Source organism: Macaca mulatta, chromosome 5, assembly GCF_049350105.2.
Source record: "Macaca mulatta isolate MMU2019108-1 chromosome 5, T2T-MMU8v2.0, whole genome shotgun sequence".
Taxonomy (NCBI): domain Eukaryota; kingdom Metazoa; phylum Chordata; class Mammalia; order Primates; family Cercopithecidae; genus Macaca; species Macaca mulatta.
Genome location: NC_133410.1, coordinates 166,722,443 through 166,746,315, shown reverse-complemented (window position 1 = coordinate 166,746,315; position 23,873 = coordinate 166,722,443). Strand labels below are relative to the sequence as shown.

Below are 23,873 nucleotides of genomic sequence, written 5' to 3'. Positions count from 1 at the left end.
TAAGTTTTTGATTTTCAATAGAGATGGAGTCTCACTATGTGGCCCAGGCTGGTCTTAAACTCCGGAGCTCAAGTGATGTTCTTCCTTCGTCCTCTCAAAGTGTTGGGATTACAGGCATAAGTCACCACACCTGGCCATAAAATGTTTATAGAACAATATCAATCAAAAAAGTGTATTGAATAAATAAATAAACAAATGGACAAACTTAGGTCATTTTTCGTGAACGCCATAGTAAATAGTTATCATTATCTATACATTCTTTCTCATCAATTACACTGAAAATTTTATTTTAAATCAGAATAAGTGCTTCAGTTAAATGGTATTTAGAAATGTATTGGATGGATATTTGTGAACAATCTTAGAAAAGTTATGCCTGAAGCAAACTAAAATCACTTGCTCTATGATGCCAGAGCAAGAGCAATGGAATACAGAACCCAGTTGTTAATTTTCTGTACACAGTATTCTTTTTGTTTTACCCATTTAACAAATCTACATTCACAAAGCGTATGCCATTTTACTGGGTCTGTAAAATGTGAGAGAAACACAAGTAATCTTTTATTCTTGAAGCGTGGGGTATAAACTGCCTAGACAAAAAGTCACCTCCATTAGGAAGACAAAGAAAAGTATTTTAGAGAGTGTTTGAGTCTCCAAGATTTGGTCAAACTTCTCTCAAAAGATTATATAACATAACAGGAGCACATTTAGGAGGTAGAAAACTTGCTTTTTGACCAAAGAGACACTGTATTGTAATGGTTAGGAGCTGGGACTCTGCAGTCAGCTACATTTTAGTCCCATTTCTGCTACTACTGATTTAACCTCAAGAAGTTGCTTGAACCTCTGTCTGTATTGGTGTCCTCATCTGTAAAATAGGAATAATAATGGTGCATATATAGAGAGCTATTGAGATGATTAAATATTTTTATATACATAAAGCATTTAGAATGATGCCTAGTACATGGTAGGCGCTCAATAATTATTGCTTATGAATTAAGCAACTGATCATCCAGAAATAAGAGTAGAAATAAGTAAGAATTAAATAAACTATTTTATGATTATTTTTATTTATTAAATTATAAGCCATTCCCAAATAATTTCATTTGGACTTTCATACGTATAGGGCTTCGCCTATTAAGCTTTAATTATTTTTGACTAGTCTGTCTTGACAAACTGTGAATTTCTCAAGGGCAAGTCCCTGTCTTTTTCAACTTTGTAACAATTCTATTAGCAGCAGAGTGTCTGGAAATGTCACACTTACTCAGGGCATGGTTTACTGAAAAAAGAAAAAAAACTACTTAGTTATATTAAAATATTAAGTTCAAAGTGTCAGATTAAAAATGTTAAACATGAAAGATATAAACTATTCTCACAATACATGTATATTTAGCTTTGTTAAAGGAAGAGAATTAGAAGTTCAGAAAATAAAAGAATCAAACAAGTAAAAAATATTTAGTATTTTTACTGTTTGATGAAGTTCTTCATATACTTACATTTTCTAAGAATAACTGTTTATTTAATGATAAATTAATGGGTGTTAGCATAAGGGAGGACCAACAAAGATATGTCTTGGGAGATATTTTTTTCTACCATCAGATTAAAAGCCTGCATACATTTCTTTTCACTTGATTGTAAGAGACTTTTCTGAGCTCTTGTTTGCTGCAGACACTGAGTAGGTTTAGTGCTGGTAATAAAAGATGAATGGGACCATTTCCCAGCCCTCAAGAGTTATACAGTCTAGTAGAAGAGACAGATAATCACAGCAGAATATAGCAGGTGCCATAATTAGGAGTAATATTTTATAAAAAGAAATTTCAAGAGTGTAGACAGAAAATGTGACGTGTAATCTAGAAATGGAAAAACCTGCAGAAATTAGGTGAGTACAAGAGACGGGAAGAGAGTTTATGAGAGAGAGGAATTTTAGCAAAGGATTGAATGTATGCAAAAGTTCTTTAAGTGGGAGAAATGGTGCTTACAGAAATATCCTGTTCCCTAAAGGTGGTTTTCTCTCAGATGGCTATAGTAAACTTATATTCATAAATTCAACAGACAACAATAATATGAGTTGGTATGCCTTGCCTCCTAGATTTGTCTCTTTCAATTTAACTCTGTCCTCCTAATTCTTACCTGACTTCTAAAGAATTACTTCCTGAGTCTAATGAATTAGATTAAGAGGTGTTCATCTTTGTCCTACCTTCTCCTGTTTTTGATTCTGTGCATTTTTTTTCCCACTTAATGGTGTGAAAAAAGTAAGAATAAAAATTCCAACCAATCATTGTTGAAACAAGAGGGAACTTATTACTGTTCACGGAAAGATCTGTTTCTGCAGGAACATTCTATGTGCATAAGAAAGAAAGATTCCAACTATGGCCCTCTTGATAGATGATGAGGATTTTTCTCCTGCTTGATGGTCAAGGGTCTTGCTGCCAGCTTTCAGAGGCGAGTGAGGAAACACACTCACAGGCAGGTGCTATGACAGCAAGAGACATGGAGATCCAGGGTCCTAGACATTGGGATTTCGAATAGTTTGGGTTGGTTTTATTGTTTTGCTGAATCAGAATACTGCCAAACTAAATGACCTCTAGCCATGTATGTATTGGCAAGTTCAAGCAAACGAACGAAACAGTTTCGCATTAGTTTTCTAGTAAACAATGAGAGATGATGTAGTTGAATGTCGTCTTGGCTTCAAGTAGCAAAAAAAGTCTGGGATTAGTTGTCAGTATTGGGTAGCATGCTGAATTGGTGGATCTAGGGAGCAAAAATTGTCAAGGATCAGAGAGTTTAGAGAACAATATATTTCTGCTTTTTATTGTTTTTGAGGCATCTTCCCAATTTTTTAAATAGAGGTAATTAGAGTGGCTCGCTTAGTCACAAGGAATCACTTACTAAGGTAAAGGATAAGGGAATGTATGATGCTAGGCATTAAAAATGACAAATTCCAAACTTTCAGGTATGGACATGCTAAGCACTGAACAGTATTGTGGTTATTGTAGACTTTTAATTGTGTACAACTAAGTTTGTCATAAATGAAATTCAAAAGTCTGACTTAGACACAGTTTCTACTATATATATTTCCATAGTTTGTCACTAGGATAAATTATTTCAGTATTGATGATGTTACTTAAGATAATTAATGATACTACTTAATAAAATAATGATGTTATCTTACTTAAGGAAGCTTCAGAAGACTTTCCAAATTATCTGGCAAAATTACAATCTTATTCTTCTGAGTATTGCTTGCAATAAATGAGCATATTGGGCAGAAAACTTGGTATTTATTGGGCACCTATGATGTGTTCACTGTTTTATATGTTTAGATGTATGGAGACAGAGAAAATGATGTAAAATAAGTACATATACAGATCTACTTATGATATCAAGGAACATGAATATTTTTTGCAGTGAAATAATGTAAACTAATGGTAAAACATGACAAAAAATGTAGAATTTTATCAAAGAAGAGTTTGGGCTATTTTAATATTAGTAACAAGGAAGTTTGACTTATATTTTATTTTATTCAATTATTTTGTTATGCTAAGTTTAATTTATGAAACTGTATTTTTACACATCATCACATTTCAGGAGACAGCAAAAAGGATTTTTTTTTATGCATGTGTAGCTAAACAATAATTTACTTTAATAGCAAGTGGTCACTTCTTCAAACTTGATGTCCAGAAGTAAAATTGGTTACCTCATTAAACTCGATGTCCAAAAGTAAAATTGGTTACCTCATCACCTAGCAATTTGTCATCTTGACTGGCCTGTTTTTATTCATGACATTACTATTTTTAAAATATGCCAGGTTTGAGATTTTTGTGTCATCTTTTAATCTTTCTCTGCTTAGTGTTTCATATTCAAGTAGTAGTGAACTTTTATGTTCCTCAAAATCATTCCTGTCACTTTTTCCTTTTCATTTCTATTAATGTTACCTCAATCAGACTTTTGTCAATGTAGATCAAGTTGCTGTAAGAGACTCTTAACTAATCTCCTGGTCTTTAGTCTTCCCCAACTGCCAATTAATGTGCAAATCATTGCTGAATTTATCTTTCCATTTCCCTTTTAATCATATTGCCACTTGCAAAATAAAATCTCTAAAGACTTCCATTTGATTGGAAAATAAAGTTTAAATTCTTTAGAACATTAAAAATTATTATGGAAAATTAAACATATGCAAAAGTAGACAGGATATTATAATAAACCCCTATGTGCCTGTCACTCAGCTTCAGCAATTATCAGCTCATTATCCATCTTGTTAAATCTCTATCTCTATCTACTTTCCACATCCACATTAATTTCAAGAAAATAATTGGCATTATATTATTTCATCTGTAAATATTTCAGTGTATATCACTAGAAGATAAAACATATAAGCACATTACTACGATCACACCCAAAATAAAATTGAGCAGTGATTTAGTCAAATATCTGATCAGTGGCCACATTTTTGTTTCATAAATGTCATTTATATCTTTCAGTTTGTTTGTTTGAATCAATATTTAAATAATGCCCACACTTTGTGATTGGTTGACGTGTCTTCTAATCTATGGACTTCATCTCTATATCTTCTCTTTTCCATTTCAATAGCCTGTTGAAGAAACCAGATCATGTGTTTTGTAGAGTTCACACTCTAGATTTTGCTGGTTGTACTTTTGCGGTGCCTTTCTTTTGCCCTTCCATTGTCTATATTCCCTGTAGATTGGTGTTGAATTGATGATCAAATTTAGATTTGATTTATTTTGTCAAGTCTTCTTTGTAGATAGTGTTGTGTTCTTTTATCACAAGACATCATATCTGGTTAGTCCTTTTTGTGATAATAGCATCTACTGATGTTCACATTGGTCCACCAGTTCACTGGGAATTGAAAAATGGTGAGATATTAATTATATAATTAATTCTTCATTTATTAGTTGGACTACTTCTTTAAAGAGAAATCTCACCTTATGTCCTTTGTGGTTATCCAAAGGTACAGTTTATATAGAAAAAAAAAATAGCATGCTTTTAATAAATCCCATGACCTAATTTGCTAACTTTCCAATGTTGTCTGCCACTATTTCCTCATACGGGGTGTGTGTGTGTGTGTGTGTGTGTGTGTGTGTGTGTGTGTTGTAGTTTGGTCTATCCACTGCTGGTTGAATATGCCCCACACTCTTTTTCATGGTCTCTTCACCACTGCCTTTAGTGGTGGAGACTGAATAGGTCTTTCTTTGAATGTTCCACAGTGTGGAGCTGCTCATTATGGTATTTGGTGCTGTAAGAAACCACAACATCGGCCAGGCGCGGTGGCTCACGCTTGTAATCCCAGCACTTTGGGAGGCTAAGGCGGGTGGTCAGGACATCGTGACCATCCTGGCTAACACAGTGAAACCTTGTGTCTACTAAAAATACGGAAAAATTAGCCTGGCATGGTGGCGGGCGCCTGTAGTCCCAGCTACTCGGGAGGCTGAGGCCGGAGAATGGCGTGAACCCGGGAGGCGAAACTTACAGTGAGCCGAGATTGTGCCACTATACTCCAGCCTGGGAAACAGAGCGAGACTCCATCTCAAAAAAAAAAAAAAAAAAAAAAGAAAGAAGGAAAGAAAAAAAAAAAAGCAAATACAAGGACACTGACCAATGAATCTCCCTTTTGGGCATTAACCTCATTTTTCTAGTGGAGACTTGACTTTTAAGACCACATTCTCTCACTTCACATAATTTAAGCATTTTTTTCATGATGGCAACTTTAAGAAAAAGAATAGCCTAGCCACCCTGACCTATGTTCATTATAGAGGCATAGCTTATGAGATACTTGTCCTCAATAACCAGAATGTACTTCTGAATGTTTTCTGATACATTCTGGTTATTGAGGCCCGATAGCTCATAAGCTATGCCTCTATGATGAACAGGGGTCATTATAACATGTGCTCGTACACATCCTTTTCAGACTGATCTTTGTCTCAAATCATATCTCTTCCATTAAGAAATATATAGATTCCTCATGTCTGCTTCCAACCTGAAAGCCTCTAGAACTTAATATATTCCTTCCATCTACTATCTAGCATTCATGCTCAGAGATTGCTGGCGTTGTTGTTCTAAAGCCTCATCTGCATCACAGGTAGACTAGAAAATTGGTTAACATAAGTTTGTGCTCTTAAATTAGTCTGAATTAAAGAAGGAAATGTCTGATCAAATATGTTATATTTATAATTTTCAAATTGCTAAGTGACAACTAGTTGAGCATTACTGGATTCATTCTAATTTTATTATTAATCAAAAGTGCAGTATATATTTTTAAATTTTATGTCTCTTTTGCTTATTTCCACCCTTGTGGTGAATTTTTTTAGACTATGTTGAAATTGATCAGTGCATAGTATGCTTCAATGGCAAGTCTAGTTATAGACATAGCTGGGCTAGAAAGATGAGAGATTTGAGGAAGCCTGTGTGATTTAATAAATAACTATTTGAGATTCAAACATTGTTTAATGTATTGCTGGGACTAGCTTTTAGAATTGGCCTCTTCACTAAGCCTGTGCCATTGAACCATAGACAGTCTGAAACCAACCTTGTTGGGTATGTTCGAGCAAAGCAAGAGGTCAAAGCACTGAACCTCTGAGTAAGTCTGGTAGGATGCAAATATAACTGTTTTGGAAAAATGAACAGGATAGTGTTTTCATAGGAACATCTGAGAGGGCAGACAGATACTCATTGGGCTCAATGTATATGGTTTTTGTATGTATTTTTTAAAATTTATGACTCATTATTGGCTAATGAAGAAGTAGATTCAGAGAGGGTTAAGGGTTAAGTGAGAGCTGTTTCAACCAGTTCTAAAGTAGGATAAGTATTCTATTAGTTTCATGCTCTTCCCAACCATATTCATGATGTTTATGGACATGTATCACTAAGAGTTATATGGAGCTTCCAAGAATTATTACTGTTGTGTGGTCAACTTGAATGAAACTGTTTGGGGCATGGTTTTTGTGTGCCTTTCTGGGAGTCCATACGGGCAAAACTATTTTCACAGTAATACTGAGACTTTGTTTTTTCGCTTTTTTCAGTGTTGATATATGCAGTAGTTGTTAAATCTGTTGATGCTTTAGCATAAATAAAGGCAGGCACCAAACTGTACCAGTGGTCATTGTACCCTTCACTGCCACTGCAGTCACAGGAAGAAAAATAACACATGAAATAAATGCCAGATTCCCTTAAAATTTTTCTTGAAGCGGTGAAAATCTATTAATTCTTAAAAATCTGTACTTGTAAGTCTCTGTCTTTTTAATATCCTGTGTGACAAAATGAGAATGTGTAAAGCACATCAACTTATCCCATAGTGCAATGGTTGTCTTGAGGAAACTACTTACATAATGTTTGAATTGTGAGCTGAACTAGCTGCTTTTTTCATTAAATGCTATTTTAACTTGAAAGAACAATGCCACTTCTCTCATTTCTTTGGAAAGTATAGCAAGTTCCTTTAAAATACGTAATTTGTATTAACATATGATAGGTTATTTTTATATGAATTTAATGCATACTTATTTTTTAAATTCTTGGCTTTAATTTTTCATTTGATATGGTAAATAATCAGAAATGAATACTCTTAGGTGGTCCTCAGTAATTTTTAAGAGTGTGAAAGAATTCTGAAATCAAAAGTTTGAGGACCACTATTCCAGGCTATCTTTTCTGAAATATACTCCCTTTTGTCTATATAAGATCCAGTAACTTCAAAGGTATTCCATTTCTGTGGTTCTAAGATTCTGTGATTGCCGGGTGCGGTGGCTCACGCCTGTAATCCCAGCACTTTGGGAGGCCGAGGCGGGCGGATCACAAGGTCAGGAGATCGAGACCACGGTGAAACCCCGTCTCTACTAAAAATACAAAAAATTAGCCGGGCGCGGTGGTGGGCGCCTGTAGTCCCAGCTACTCGGGAGGCTGAGGCAGGAGAATGGCGTGAACCCGGGAGGCGGAGCTTGCAGTGAGCTGAGATCGCGCCACTACACTCCAGCCTGGGCGACAGAGCGAGACTCCATCTCAAAAAAAAAAAAAAAAAAAAAAGATTCTGTGATTTTAAGATTTTGACATTTTCACAAAAGGACGGGTAGGGGAAAACAGATCTTTTAGTCCATAGCCATCTGCATTCTGTTTCAATGGGTGAGCTGAGTGGAGCTGGTATGCGTTCTTTGATTTCTTTCAACAATCATTTATAAAGTACCTGCACTGTATAAAGTATGATGCTGGTTGCTATAGAGAATACCCAGCGAATCATACTTAGAGGCATTAAGTTATAATCTTCATGAAAGCAAGAACTTTGTCTTTTCTAGCAGGGGAAGCATCGTGGTAGGCAGGCAGATGTCTTTTGAAATCCACACGAGTCACTGGTTTTATCTCCTTAGGCAGGTTGCTATCCTCTCTGAACGTTTTTCTTCAATTGTAATATGGGGGAAAAATACATACCATTCTGGATTATTTTGATGATTAGGAACTTTTAATGTAAAGTGCTTTAGCAGTGTTCTGAAATATTTTAGCCAGGTTATATAAAGGGCTTCATTTTATAGCTATTTTCTAACCCAAGAAGCATAGAAATATAGAATGGAAAATTCTATATGTATATGTAAAAGTAATTTTTAAGAAAAGTTTAATTCATAAAAGCATAATTTATTTTTAGTGACCAGAAAATAATTAGACTGTCAAAATTAATTTATTTTTTAAAAGAAAACTGATTTTTATAAAAAAAAGTATGTTAAAATAGCTATTAGATTTGATTGCTACATTGGGTTCTGTTAACCATAACCAAAACTAGGTTTTAATATAGTCATTTAGCTTATCTTTACGTATTTTTGTCATTTTCCTTTAAAAATCTATATTATAGAAGAAATAAAATTGATAGAAATTCTATATTAATAATAAAAGTAATACACATCAGTTAAGCAAAAAAAAAAAAAAGGTTTTCACTGATACTATTCCTTCAGATGTGAATGAACATGTTTTACTCATTTCTAATTCTATTTTATAGATTTAGTTCCAAATAGTAGTGCTTTACTTCACTGAAGAAAAGCAATTAAAAATTTCATTACAATAAGGTTATTTCATTTCCATGTTAAATTTATTGCTTAAGAGTGGTTCATTCTATAAATCAGAATTTCATAAAATGTTAAAAATATTTTTTTTTTTTTAGTCTGAGTGTTCTTTTTAAATCTTTACAGGAAAATGGATGTGTCTCCGACAGAGACTATTTTCAAGTATCTCTGCTTGTGCAAATTATAGAACATAAATTTTCTTTCTCCAAAAATAGATTGTTGCTTGCCTGGTGACTCCAGTCTTCTGTGGCATAGTGATGTTTGACTTCTGGTTCTTATTGAGAGGTGCAGTATATGGATTTTAAACATTGCATCTATAGAAATTGATCCAAATGTATAATAACCTTAGAATATTTTTACTCATACATAAAGAAATACTGTGTTGTTACGTGTTGTTTATTAATGTGGAAGAAACTAGAGATTCCTCCCTGGATTGGGATACACTGATATTTATTTTTAAACATGGAATTCGAAAGTAAAGATGGAGTAGAGCAATGAATGCTCCTTACAGAGGCAGAGGCATGAGGGATCCTATGCCCATTGTTAGATTTCTATATTGCAGACTATTTTTACACTTCTCTTCGTTCGTCAACTGCTCTTCAAGTCACGTATGCATGCTCACTAATTTAACAGGCACCTGTTGTCATGGCAGCAGAGAACAAGAATGAAATTCATTATTTTATGCAGTGAGAGTTCCCAGGTGATACAGGTGCTGGCAGCGGGTGGAGCGGGGGGAATACTGTAGGCTTTTGCTTTGTATAGCTCCCCAAGTAAGAGGCTGTGTCTATATTAGCAAGTGCCATGGGGATGATGGGATTTGTCTGAGGTTGCGTTCTCTACAATCTAGTGTCCCTTTATACACTCATTAGACTACATGGGGCCAACTCTAGTTCCGTTGATAATATGGCAACCATACAATGGTTTTCATCAAGGCAAATTCATGTGAAGGGATTTTCCAGCGTAAGTTATTATCTGATAAACAAGTCCATATGTTTTTGTATCTGTCTGTCTGAAGGGGTGCTGATAATGATAATTCTCACTGTCTTTTTCCCTTTTTGAAATAATTAAAATAATTGTCGTAAATGGAACTTTTTTCTAAATGAGATATCCAATGAGGTAACTTGGATTGAAAGAAATCTTCCAGAAAACTATTTATTGTAGAAAAGAATTTCCTTTGGTTATTTCTGTCAACCTGCCCAGTATGTATTTATCGAATGCCTATTACATACATGGCATTATGGCGGACCCTCTATGAGATACGAGAATTCATTATCCATGGTTAGTTAATTTAAACCCACATGAAGAAACTAACCAAAAGCACATAACAAGCACAGGCCATTCCATTATTTGGCCTGTTCATTTTTTTTTGTATTTTATTCAGTGTATGCTACATTTTAAAAAATCCATTACTTTGATAAGCCACCGTCATTTTGTTTATTTGACTCTTCCCAATATAAGACAGTGCTTTGGAGGAGCATTGTAAATAGCCATATACAAAGTGGGTGCCAACTTTTAGCAGGGTTCATCCAATAACAAACATTTATTGAGTGCCTACTATGTGCTAGGCATTGAGTGAATTACTATGGTGAATGTTAAATTCCACCAATTATATGTCTTATTGCATATTTATACTTTCTCTCTGATATGCGTTTTTCTTTCTAAAGATGCAGTTTTTAAATGCTGAAAACGAATCATTTGAAAAGAGATGGTGCGGATCTTAAGATGCTGACTTACCAAACCAGAAACACACACACCTACATAGACGCTTGTGATTATACCCTCACTTAGACCCTTAAAGAGGTGGAAAACAGAGGTGGAAAAACAGAAGTTTATCTAATTTAACTAACAGATTTGAATGAGAATAACATTTCGATGTTGGGAATTTCCTACCTATGTTAGGAAGAACATCCTCATTTTACCCTGTTTTTATCTGTCAAGTACGTTCTGCCTGTGTTCCCTTTGGTTTTCATTCTTTTAATGTTTTCACCTGATGACCTGCTCCCTTGCCTTCAACCTTTCTTCCAGCTCTGCATGAGAAAATAAAAATGAAACTTGCAGACACATAAAACATTTTTAGTTTTTTTTTTTTTTTTTTTAATAGGCACAGTGCGTTTTTTGGGGAGTGAGGGGATGGGGTTATGTTACCCAGGCTCGATTTGAACTCCTGGGCTCAAGCGATCCTCCTGCCTCAGCCTCTTGAGTAGCTGGGACTGTAGGTGCACATAACTGCACCTAGGTAACAATACTCTTCTCCACCTTTCTCTCTGACTACCTGCCCTAATGTTCCCCTTACTCTCAGTAATGTGGTCTTGTACTGTGCTACTCAAAATATGATCCAAGGACGCATGCCACTTCATACCAGTTCATGATGAGATAATACAAAGTAAGCAATTAGAAACTTTGATAATAATTTGATAGAATAATTTTGTCTGTTGAATCTAACAAGATGTCTATCTGGTATTTTCCATTTAAAAAATTGTATTTATCTAATGATTAATCATTATTTATTTAACAAAACAATAGTCCACATAGAGAAGCACTGGCCAAATACACTCATTGTATCTCTAAAGATGCCTTTGGATTTCTTACTTCCATGCCTTTCCTGGTATTTAGCTAATACTGCCTGGCTCTTAAAATTTAACTGTAATGTCATCTCCTTCATGAGTTTTTCTCCGAAATCCTACTGAAGTTCTTTGTATTTCTGATGAAACCCTTATAACTAATATTTTAAATTCAGTATCATTTAACATTCTACACAAATGTGCTTGCTTTTTGCAGTATCATTTTGGAGACTAAACCTGAGAGATACAATCAGGATGGATAAGAGCATGGACTTTAAAACCGTAGATACCTGGACTGGAATCCTTAGAGTTCTGTCATTTAAGAGTTGAGGGGCCTTGAGGAGGTCAACTAGCCCTTTTGTGCCTCAGTTTCCTCATTTATCAAATGAGACTATTGGTATCACCTATGTCTTAAGGTTACTATGAGGATTAAATGAAATAATACATGTGAATCATTAAGTATACAGTTCCTGGCACATACTAAACACTCAATATAAAACTGCTATTCATATTTTTATTATTAATATTAACAGCGTTATATATATATACAAATAAAATAAAAATATAGCACTTTTTTTTTGAGACAGAATCTCACCCTGTCGCCCAGGCTTGAGTGCAATGGGGTGATCTCGGCTCACAGCAACCTCTCCTTCCCGGGTTCAAATGATTCTCCTCAGTTTCCCAAATAGCTGGGATTACAGGCACATGCCACCATGCCCAGCTAATGTTTTTTGTAACTTTAGTAGACAGGGGTTTCACCATGTTGGCCAGGCTGGTCTCGAACTGACCTCGTGATCCGCCCACCTCAGCCTCCCAAAATGCTGGGATTACAGGCATGAGCCACCATGCCTGGCCAAAATATAGTGCTTTTTATTGCCTTCATCCAAGCATTGCCTGAAATTAGTGATTTAATCATATTGTTTTGAGGAAAAAGAAGATATGAAGAAACTGACACAATTTCTTGATAGACCCATTTTTGAAGACATGGCTGGTGTGGGTAGTGTGCATAGGGATGGAACATCTTTGGGTTTTTGCAGATTTCTAATGGGTTTTGGGGAACTAGGACAGTGCAGCAGAGGCACCCTTGTGTTGGTGCTGCAAGCATAATCTGAATCACTCATAAGATACTTTTTTCCTACAGGCAAAACTAACACTACCAAAGGAAAATGGAATTTAAAAAAAACTTTAGAAGAAGGAAATATATCTAAAAATATCCCACCACCACCAACAAAATTTTGGCTGGAACACCTGGGTTTTTCTGAGTACAATTTTAGTTAGGTAAACATTGAAAAGATGTATTTTCCTAAGAAAGGAAAAAGTCGTTTTATGGAAAATGGTGGTTGGCAGTATTTTAAGATGAAGAAGATCAGTTTTGCAAAAGATATTCCTGTTTTAAAGAATGAGAAGACGTGAATTTGAACAAGCAGTAATAATGAGGACTAACACTCACCATTGCTTAGCTGACAAAATTTATCCCCAAATAGCCTTCTTTTAGGATGATTACCTACATAGACACGTAGATGTGCACTACAGTGCTTAATCATGCAGTAGTTAAGTGATTGTTTTAATGTGTGCACTAAACAAGTATATTAAAACCATATTATGGATTCATAGCTATGTAGGATGTGCTTTATTAGGCTTTAAAAAATAGATAAGCAGTCTTAAAAGTAAGCATAAATATGCTCAATAGATAACTAAATTAACTGCCTAACAAAATGGCACTGAATTTAAGGGAGTAGATTACGTTTTTGTGGTCAAGTTATTTTTGGTATATTGAATGTGAATTCAAAAGGAAGGCTATAAACAAAATTCTGAGAAGAGCTAGAGAACATGAATTAAGAGGTACATAAGCCCTTGCTAGACAAAGGCAATAATACAAAGACATAATTTACTATAGTTGGAGGATAAGGAAAACGAAGTAAAACCTAGATTATTTGAGAACTTACAGTTGATTTTACATCTGTAGGTGTACACACAGTGTTTGTGCACATGCGCACGCATGTATATATATATATTTTATATATATAGAGAGAGCCATCAAGTACGTATATAGATCTGAAAAAAATGAGTGGCAACATTTTCTAGAAGAGAAGTTGGGCTGAACACACACACCTGTTTTCAATAATAATGTCTGTTAGATCTGGATGGCACAACGATCTGTCAGGGAAGTGGCAAAATCATCACAGACTGTTGAGTCATTCAGAACTGGATCAGACGAAGTACTTTAAAAGTACACTGTAGCAAAAAATCTAATGTTGGTAAGGAAATAAGAAGATGACCTAAATCAATCTTTTCCACCTTTAACTTTTAATGCTTTTGTGTAGTTTAAAAATAGAAAAATACAGTGTTTACAGAAGTACTGAAAGGGCCTTATCTCTAAAGAGCTTATTATTTAACATAAATATATAATACTCATGGTTTTGTTATAGAAACAGTACAAATGTAGTTATGTATTTTAGTCCTTTCCCCACTACTATGAAATCCACAATGATGGAAGAACTTAGGGTTTGAAGAAGCATTTAAGAAATGTTTGGTAGAGTTTTCTTTAAGGGTTATATTCAAAACACATATGTCCAATATAACAGACTTTGATATTGTAGTCAAAATTAAATAAGATTTAGGCTTTAAAATTTTTAATGTTAATATAACTAGATGAAACAAGGATGATGATAAAATGGTACACAGATTCTTTGAGAATCATTAGTTAATGTATATTTTAAAAAAAAGAGGTGATTGGATGGGAAGCAGCTTTTAGAAAAGTTAGTTTTCATGTTCTTTCTGACCTTAACTTAAATAATTGGCAATCAGATGCAGTCTCTTTTATGTCATTTTATTTCTCTTATATTCAAAGTCAGTGAAGGTACTGCATAAAATGACTGAAATTGAGAAGAAAGAGCTCAATAAATTTTTCTAAAAGTTTCTAATTTGTGCTTTTTTCGTTTCATGTGCTATTCTAACCTACAGTTATTTGCTCGGGGCACTCTTGCTCACCTTTGGGAAACCTTCTTATGCTCATGTCAAACAAATGCACATTAACAAGCAGTGGTAACGTACTGTTCCCTGGAGTCAGCCTCTGTGACTTTTTGGATAAGCTATGGGTTAGATTTATGGTCCCATGGCTCAGGGATTGGAACCAATCTTGACAGAGCCCTCCTTTTCTGTGACTGTTTCTAGTCCAGCAGTGTACCCTTTGACTGGTGCAAATGCTTGGTTGCTTGCTCCCCACCCATTGTGACCAGCTTTACATAAACTTCATAGAAAATTGGCTTATGCTAACTTCTCTTACAATCCTTCATCTCAAGCATGGTATTTGATACAAAGTCTATTTACATACAGAAAACAGAGAAGAAAGTCCTTTGTCCAATTCTTGAAGCTTGCTCTGGTAGCGAAGCAAAACTAAATAACTATTTCAATTTCCACTGGAAGTGGTAACGATGGAGAGGTGCTGACCTTGGGCAACATTTACCTTGGTGCCTAGCTCACTGATAGGATGTAGAAGATGTTCAATAAGTGTTTGTTGGATAAGTGAATAAATGATCATTGCAAAGTAGGCTAAACTTTGGCACTGCTTTACTGCATCCCTTTCTAAGCAGTTGGTCTCCTGAACAGCTCCATGGGAGCTGCAGAAACACAGGAGGATGAGAAAAAGATGGGAATTTAATACCAAAAGAATAAAAGTGGCAGTATCTGTCTATCTTTTGACTCGTAAGCACACGTACAAACTCTGACTAGTTAGCCTAAAACCATTCAATATGACATACTGGGGAAAAAAATTGTGAAATTTTGGAGACAAACAAATCTATGTCTAAATCCTAACTTTGCTACTTACTTACTAATATTCTACCCAGGGCAGGTTACTTAATGTCTCTGAGGCTGAATTTTTCTTCATTTAAAATGGATAAATTACTTTTTGTCTTAGAAGCTTGTTTTGAGGTAAATAACTTTGGAGAGTATGTAGGTGTGTCTCCACAAGAGTAATAGTAGTTTTCATTTTTTGAGTGTCTTATAGATGCTTGGGACAGGGCTGGAGGGTGTACACATATTTTCATCAATCTTTCTACCAAGTGTTCAAGGTAAAGAGTATCATTCCTTTTACTCAGGCGTTTAAATTGAGGGTCAGTGATGAAAAGGAATCTGCACAAGGTTGCAGAGCTCAGAAGTGTGAAAGCAGAGATTTGACTTAAATTTATCTAGTTCCTTTGCCCAGGCTTTATTTTACCTGATTCTTAAATATTATTTCTTTCCTTGCCCAAAGGAAATGGAATTAAGCAATTCTTCTTTTTCTAATTAATCTGGTTACCCTCTTCTATAGGGTGGTGTCCTTAACTCCCATAATAAACTTCAAGAAGCCCATTTTGTTCACTTGTTTAGATTCTAGCTGTGGCCTCCATTTAGATAGTGCTTTTAGTTTTTATGATTGGGTCTCACATCTTTTCAATAGATTTCTTCTATGTAATTTCGAGTTAGACTACTGTAATACTGAAGTCCAGGTAGGCTAGGGGTTGCAATAAACTTTTTGTGGCAATGAAGTAACTCCAGTTTCCCATAAACCACCTGAGGGAGAAAACAAGACAGAGCCTTCCAGACACGTAGAAGTACAATGGTGTTTCTTCTGTCGTGCATGGAGTCAGAGATTCTGCTGGCCATGTGTCGGTATGTGATGTCAGTGGGAACTTTGAATATTTAGGGTGGAGATGCCTGACTTGGATAATCTGACTTTGGATCTATTAGCAGAAGCTGGAAATGCTCATAACTATGACTGAGTCAGAAGGATATGAACCTTGGACTTGTTCTGACAGTTGCCTTTAATTAAATGAGCCTGGCCCTCTTAGATTCTGGCAAGTCAGCTGTTGAGAAAGCACTGGTTTTTGAAAATCTTGTAACTTTCCCAAGTTTTGTTTTCACTCAGCATCTTGGATTTTGTGTTTTCCATTTACAGATTTATAATCGCTTAGATACAAATTGCTGTGGATTCAGACCTCGCAAGGAAGATACCTGTGTACAGAATGGATTGAGGCCAAAATGTGACAACCAAGGTTCTGCGGCTCTAGCACACATTATCCAGCGAAAGCATGACCCAAGGCATTTGGTTTTTATAGACAACAAGGGTTTCTTTGACAGGAGTGAAGATAACTTAAACTTCAAATTGTTAGAAGGCATCAAAGAGTAAGTTTTATAGTAACATCTGCAGGACATCACATTTATATTAGATAAGTAGCAAGGTTCTGAGAAAACTCACATCTTACATCTGATCATTTTAACCCTTGAAAATCATTGTGAATGTGGAATCTGGGAATGGAGATCCAAGAAGGGAAACAAACCCAAGAAGAACAGAACAAGAGTGCAGCCATAGCGCCTCTATCGCCAACCCAAACCGCCTACAAAGCGCATACTACATTTCACATTCATGATGTTGCTTGGTTCTCATTGGGAAAATCCATGTGGGTTTTGTTGAAAGAGTGCAGGGACCTCTGGCATAGGATCTGGCAGAGCAGGGATAAGCAGGTGGCGGAGGCTCCACTATTAGGCATAAGATAGGACATGGGAAGAACTAATAGACATGCAAATATTGACATGGCAGAATGTCCAAATTCATAATGAACTCAAGTGACTTTTATGAATGCAGTGGAAAATGACAGCCAATCTGGTAAGTAAGGCATAGTCTCCAAGGACAGCTGGCTGTTGAATTCAGCAGGAGGATTTTTCAGCATTTTGAAATCCTTCAAGGAGACATAGATTAAGGGGAAAAGTATCTAACACCTGAGAGAGGGTTTATGGAGGCTAGTTAGGGAAGAATTATTTATTTACTGAGGGTTGACCAAGAATTCAAGAAAGATCTCAAAGATTTGGGGACATCCGGCAAGACTCAGAAAGAATGCAGAGTGGAGAGGGAACCAAAGAAGGAGCTCTGCAATGCAGAAGTTAAAACACAGTGGTTGCTCATGGCACACTTGATCATACATCTATTGGAAATAAAGGACATTAAGACACTTAGTAATGGCAAGAACCCAGCTATAAAGCGTGAGCTGTTCAACCCCAGCAGTGGAAATTGTGGCTGGATTTCAAGTTCCACCACATAGTGGGCAGAGCCACTCTCCATACTTCCCACCTTAGTCAGAAATCAGATTGACTAAGAGACTGCTGTAGGGTGGAGATCTAAAAATAGAGGGTTCATTGGTAAAATAGGTAACCAGCTGTGTGAAGCTAGGTGACTGCTGGAAAGCTCACGAGCAAGTCTAAAATTGAGGTTAGAACCCAGGTCTTCCAAATCAAAGTTCAGTATTTTTTTTTTCTGTAATAACTGTGGTGTTATTTCTGTAATAACTGTGGTGTGTTCTGTTACTATTACTCTTGTTAATAATATTCTGGAGCATATTTCAATCATTCTTCCTAAACTCGATGACTTACATGGTGTGGATTTTGTGTACTTAAGCATTAAGAGCAATACTGTTCCTGTGAGAGTTTTATGAGACACGATTTTATAAATTTTTTGCCGGGTCCTGCCCGGTTGATACTTGTTTCTCACCATCTCTTTGTGGATTGAAGGCAGGACGTGTGGCAGGTTTTCTCTTTTAAGCTAAGGAAATTTTATGTATGGGAAAATCGACTTTCCTAAGACATCACTTACTAGGGTGATATTACAGGGTCTTCTTAAATCCCTAAATTCCCTCTTAGACTTAGGAGTGCCTGAAGAATACAGTCCATCCATTTCATACATTCATGTAAATGTGAATATCTTTATTTCTTCTTTCAAAGAAGATTTACGTTTAAATGCATTATGAGGAGTAATGGATTTGAAGTTAAATCTTCTCTGAAAATATAATTCACACATTGAAAAGCAAAAATGAAGACTTTTCTAATCCCTGATTTATGCATTGAATATTCCGACTATTATATCAGTGTAGTGCAGAGACAGGTAATATTTTTGCTTTCCTTTATGAAAAGGATTAACCACTAAGGAGATCCAATGGTTTTAATGATTTCATCTCATGCATCCTGCCCCAGCTAAATTAGTTGAAAGGCTATAGAATTGACAATTCATGAACTATTAATACTTCATAAAGCAAAAATCCTACTTAATACTAGAGCCCCTAAAGTTTAGCCCCTCAACTATATAGTAATGTCTTCAGGCAACTAAGAGCATCTTATAAACGTTCTTTCATTCCACACTTCCTCACATACAGTAAGCTTGTCCAGCGCTGTGGCCTTTTTACTTGCTGCAGCCTCAGAACTGCTAGAGCACCTGATACTTGCTTTCAGGCACTCTCTGTGCCATCTCCATTGTGCTCCATTGAAATTTGGAAGAAGTGCTTAGAAGGCCTGAAATTTCTGGCAAAGTGTACTCTTTAAGCAAGTATATATGTTCTTACTATAGTTTTTGAGGTATAACTGAGTTTATTAGAAATGTACTCTTAAAAAATATTTTTACTGTGCTTTTATCAGCATTGTAATGAAAGCTGAGAAACGTCAGATTGGGGATTTAGCAAAATATTACTTACGTTTTTGACCTAGAAATTTTGCTAAGTCCTTCAGATAATGTATATGCTGGACTCCTGGCTTTCTACTTTCTAAATGAAGAAAAGCAAGCGCAATGCATTCTTTCAAGGTAATTCAGCAAAGACCCCTCTAAATTGGTCTTAGGTTTTCCAGAGAGACTTTCATTGTGGAACTAAAAGTTTTCTCTGAAACTTGAGTTTTGCTAAATTTATTTGAAAACATCTTAGTACTCCAGTTAAATAAAATGATCCTAAATCCTCAGAGTTCCAGAGGTATAATATGACTCAAAGACAATTCGTTCTTTAATTTGATGTGTTTGAATGATTCTTGTCTCATTTTAGTACACACATTTTTTATTATTTCACATAAATTCAGTTGTGTAACTTGTATTCAGGCAGAATACTTTATTGACGTTGTCATCATCAATTTGTCTCTCATATTTTCTTGCATAAAATCCCACCTTGATATGTCAGAGGATACCATTCTACTTGACAGATTAAAGGGGTTTCCACAGCTGAAATGAGCCTAAGACTAAGAAAAGTATTTCTGCCAGGCTAATAGAATCCTTTCCAATTCCATGCCTTTGTTTGACTGTACAGAATTACCTTAAGTAAGATGTCTGTCATGTTCTGAATGGTGTAGAATATTCAGTTCACTGGAAACACTTTCTTCTAGTATATTATTATTAAGAGAAGTGTCATCTTGGCAGTGACAAAAATGTTTTGGTTCTCAAACATACCATTTGATAGTGTGATTTATGACAGGTTAATGAAAGGCAGGACAGTTGGGTAAGGAGTACTATTCCCAAGCAATTACTAAGATTGAAATACCATGTTTTATCTTTTCAGGTTTCCTGCTTCTGCAGTTTCTGTTTTGAAGAGCCAGCACTTACGGCAGAAACTCCTTCAGTCTCTGTTTCTTGATAAAGTGTATTGGGAAAGTCAAGGAGGTAGACAAGGAATTGAAAAGCTTATTGATGTAATAGAACACAGAGCCAAAATTCTTATCACCTATATCAATGCACACGGGGCCAAAGTATTACCTATGAATGAATGACAAAAGAATTTTCTGGCTAGGATGTTATATATAAATATGCATTTTTGGTTTTGTTTTTAAATCAAGCACATCAACCTCAAGCGTGTTTAGCAATGAGGCAGTGTAGATGAATACATAAAATAAATGACTTTAACCAAGTAGCTATAATGGAACTGAGCACTGTATGCATACTTAAAAAAGTTTTTAAAAACAAGCTACTTAAGAAGTATTTGTTTATATTTTTCTGTAACATCATGCTATGTGTGAATCTGAACATCTGACAACAGAAGTTTCAGTTATTATTCTAGCTAAGTTTTGAAAACATTTGTCATGCTGTTTAATAGAAAAGTGTAAGCCAGAGGTACTGACTCCATTCATAAAGCATATTTTATGCCATTTTGACTGTTCTGACCAAGTACTAATGGGAATGATTCTTGACATTCTTCTGTTGCTGATTGTTAACATAGAGCAGCCTCCACACTACCCCGAGGCAACTCTACATTGGAACACTGAGGCTCACAGCCTGCAAGAGCATCAGAACTGACCATACATTTAAACAGAAATGCTGACTTATTTGCAAAATCACCAGTATATTTTCTATTGTGTCTATAAATAATCAGCCATTTAAGTAGCAAGAATCATATTTTCCATTCCTTTTTAGAAATTTTTTTTGTTGCCACTATGGAAATCATTCAAATCTGACAATTTACATATTAAAGAGTCTTACTCTCTCTGTTTCGGTCCAATTCATGCCTAGTGGCTGAGAAATTAAATAATTCTCAAGTATGAAGTTACCTATCTGAAAATGTACTTACAGAGTATCATTTTAAAATGGATGTCTCTTTAAAAATTTTGTTACTTTTACAAACAATGTAATATAATTTATGTATATTTTATTAATAGTAGTGAATTCCTTAACATTTGTTCTATGTAATTATATTTAATTTGGTTTAATGGTTGCTGCCCAGATATTGAGAATTGGTCCCGATATTGAGGGTGTTTCAATATATTATCTGGCTTATTTCAACATGAGTAATATGAACAAAATAAGTTAAAACCTGCCTCTGATCAATTTTCCTCATGGCTAGAACTAACACAGTAAATTTGGACAATATTAAGCCTCAAATAATCCTCTCCAAACTCAACACTTCTTAAATTAGCTTGGAAGAGGTTCGTGTGTTGCATCTTTATGTCCTTTGCCAATACCCAAGATGGTCACATATGGTAAATACTCACATAGAATTTCAAATTCAGAATAGATTACCATTACCCTCCTGCCCTTACACATCCTACTTCTTATTTAAAAGCTCAATCTGTGACTTTTTCATTTCCTGAAAGTTTAAAAATACAATTTGAGAATGTTTATAATACATTCTCTCCTGTCTTTTCACAGTTATGTCTGTTATTGCTAAAATACACCACATTTTCTTTGTTCTGTTCAAGGGTAACTCAATATCTGTGTGAAAGAGAACTACTAACAACATTACAATAGACGCTAGATTTGAAAAAAAATCTGTAGATCTAATTGACACAAGTGTAGAACAAAATGTCAAAATAATGTTTTAAGTATAAGAGAAGATGGACCAAGGAGAGAGAGATCATTTGAAAATCTAATTGTAGCTTTTCTAGGCTCACATTCATGTACTACTTTTAGCACCCTTATGGGCTGTGCTCGCCCCCTGGGCAGTTGAGCTTTGGACTATCTTCCTCTTCAATGTTCCCTCTATTGACCTGAGTGCTTCCCTCGCTTCTACAGATTTACAGCACTCCTTGGCTCTTTTGAGTCTCCACTTTTACTCACTGTCTCTGGGATTTTTAAGATCCTTTTCGTATCTTATAAATCATCCTCTTAATGAAAATTAGCCTAACGAAAGTTTGGAGACTGGAATTCTACTTTGAGCCACTGATTTGAAATAACTCTTTTGGCAAGTTGCCTGACACCTTGTCTTACCAAGGTGGCATATTTGCATTTTTACTGCTTAAAACATTTTTTTTTTTACCATCTTTATCCAAATTTATCATATTGATGGTAGGACTAACAGGCTTTTTAGAAGCTGGCTTTAACTTTTGAGTCTCAAGCTACAATGCTGTTGGGTAGCCTGGTCCTCCCACGTGAGGGTTTAACTTCGTTTATTTGCCTCCAGTTATTCCAAAATGCTTATTAAATGAAAGGCCCAGGAACATGTTTATTTTAGTCACCTTTGCTTTTTAACAATTTTGTTTTGTAACCAATGAGTAATTCATGATGAATTATTTTTGACTAATAGATAGCTGAAGGCCAGGCTTTTAATTCTAATAGGTAATGCTCTTCTTTTGTCTTATTGAAACAATGAGAATACTCTGTGCATTTCAAATGCACTCCGATTATGCTGCGGTTTCATTCACATAAGCACAATATGTGTTTTATTTATAACTTCATAACAAATTTATAATGTAATAATTTACCTTAGCAGACATGCAAACACTTATTCTTGTGTGACTTACTTTCTTTAAGCTAATAATATAAAAATAAATATGTATCTTAAAAATCTATAATGAAACATTAGAAATTAAAGATACATGCTTTTTATTTTGCAGATGAGTTCATTTGCTTTTGTAGATGTGTTTTCAAAAGCTAGGTACAAAGGAATGTTTGCTACCTTTAGCCCTGAATAAAGAAATAGAGTCAAGAATTTTGTTGGATTGTGTTTGTGTGTGCATATATTTGATATCATCATTATATTTGTAATCTTTGGACTTGTAATCATAGCCTGTTTATTCTATTGTGCCATTAAATATACTTTACCTTATATATAATGAATAAAATACCTAGATGTAGATTTATTTACACACTGTCTTATGAAATTCTTATGTTTATATCAGCACAGAACAAGCACACATTTAGAGCATTCATCTGAAAATTATATGGAAATCGAACGTGGGTCAAATAAAGGTGATAAAGACCTTTTTTAAAAAAATTAAGTATCATAAACAATAATCAAGAACTTTCATTCATGAAAGAACTATAATTGACTTGTCAGATAAAGATGATAACAATTGACACTTGGGACTACTAGAGGGGGACAAGTGTTGAAAAACTAATTCTTGGGTGTTATGCTCAGTACGTAGGTGATGGGATCATTCATATCCCAAACTTCAGTATCATGCAGTATGCCTAGGTAACAGCCCTGCACATTTACCCCCTGAATCTAAAATAAATGTTAAAAAAGAAGAAAAAAAAGAAAGAATTGACTTGTCAGAATGAAACTTGGAAATAGCCAGAAAAGAGTTTTGTGTGTTTTTTCAGTGCAATGCTGGGCTTAATTTTCTATTACACGGGCTACTTAACAATGCAGGAGGGCAAAGACTTATAGACTTTTGTTCCGTAGAGATGCAAATAATTTCTTTCTGGTGGAAGTGATAAACTTAATGATTACAATTTATTACTTTGTTGGGCATTAACCAGTTTTAATCTAGTCCAACAATCTTATCCCAATATTGCCTATAAATATTTAGCTTTTGAGATACACTTTTAAATGGTTTTTACCATCTCACTGGTTCCATCATTAATGGATTATTTGAATAAAATCTTTATAATCTATTCATTTAACATTTTCATATGAATCAGTTTTTCATCTGTTGAAAATTTTGCTTTAATAAACATTTGACCATAGAGCCATATAATTTTATTTGCTTGAGAGTCATGATTTTACATTTTGGAAAATTTTACTTTAATAAACTTTCAAAATACAGACTTATA

The 23,873-nt window shown here is 35.0% G+C and overlaps 1 protein-coding gene across 3 annotated transcripts in view; it reads left to right on the top strand.

Annotated features, from left to right (window-relative positions):
* Nucleotides 1–22,963, top strand: part of GASK1B (golgi associated kinase 1B) — a 49,683-nt gene extending 26,720 nt beyond the window's left edge. For 2 of the 3 annotated variants that reach the window (XM_078001636.1, XM_015139395.3), the window contains 2 exons: nucleotides 16,542–16,768; nucleotides 19,948–22,963. In XM_078001636.1, the coding sequence (XP_077857762.1) occupies nucleotides 16,542–16,768; nucleotides 19,948–20,155 (435 nt within the window). In that variant the 3' untranslated portion in view covers nucleotides 20,156–22,963. 3 annotated transcript variants of the gene reach the window in all.
* Nucleotides 22,964–23,873: the final 910 nt, after the last annotated feature.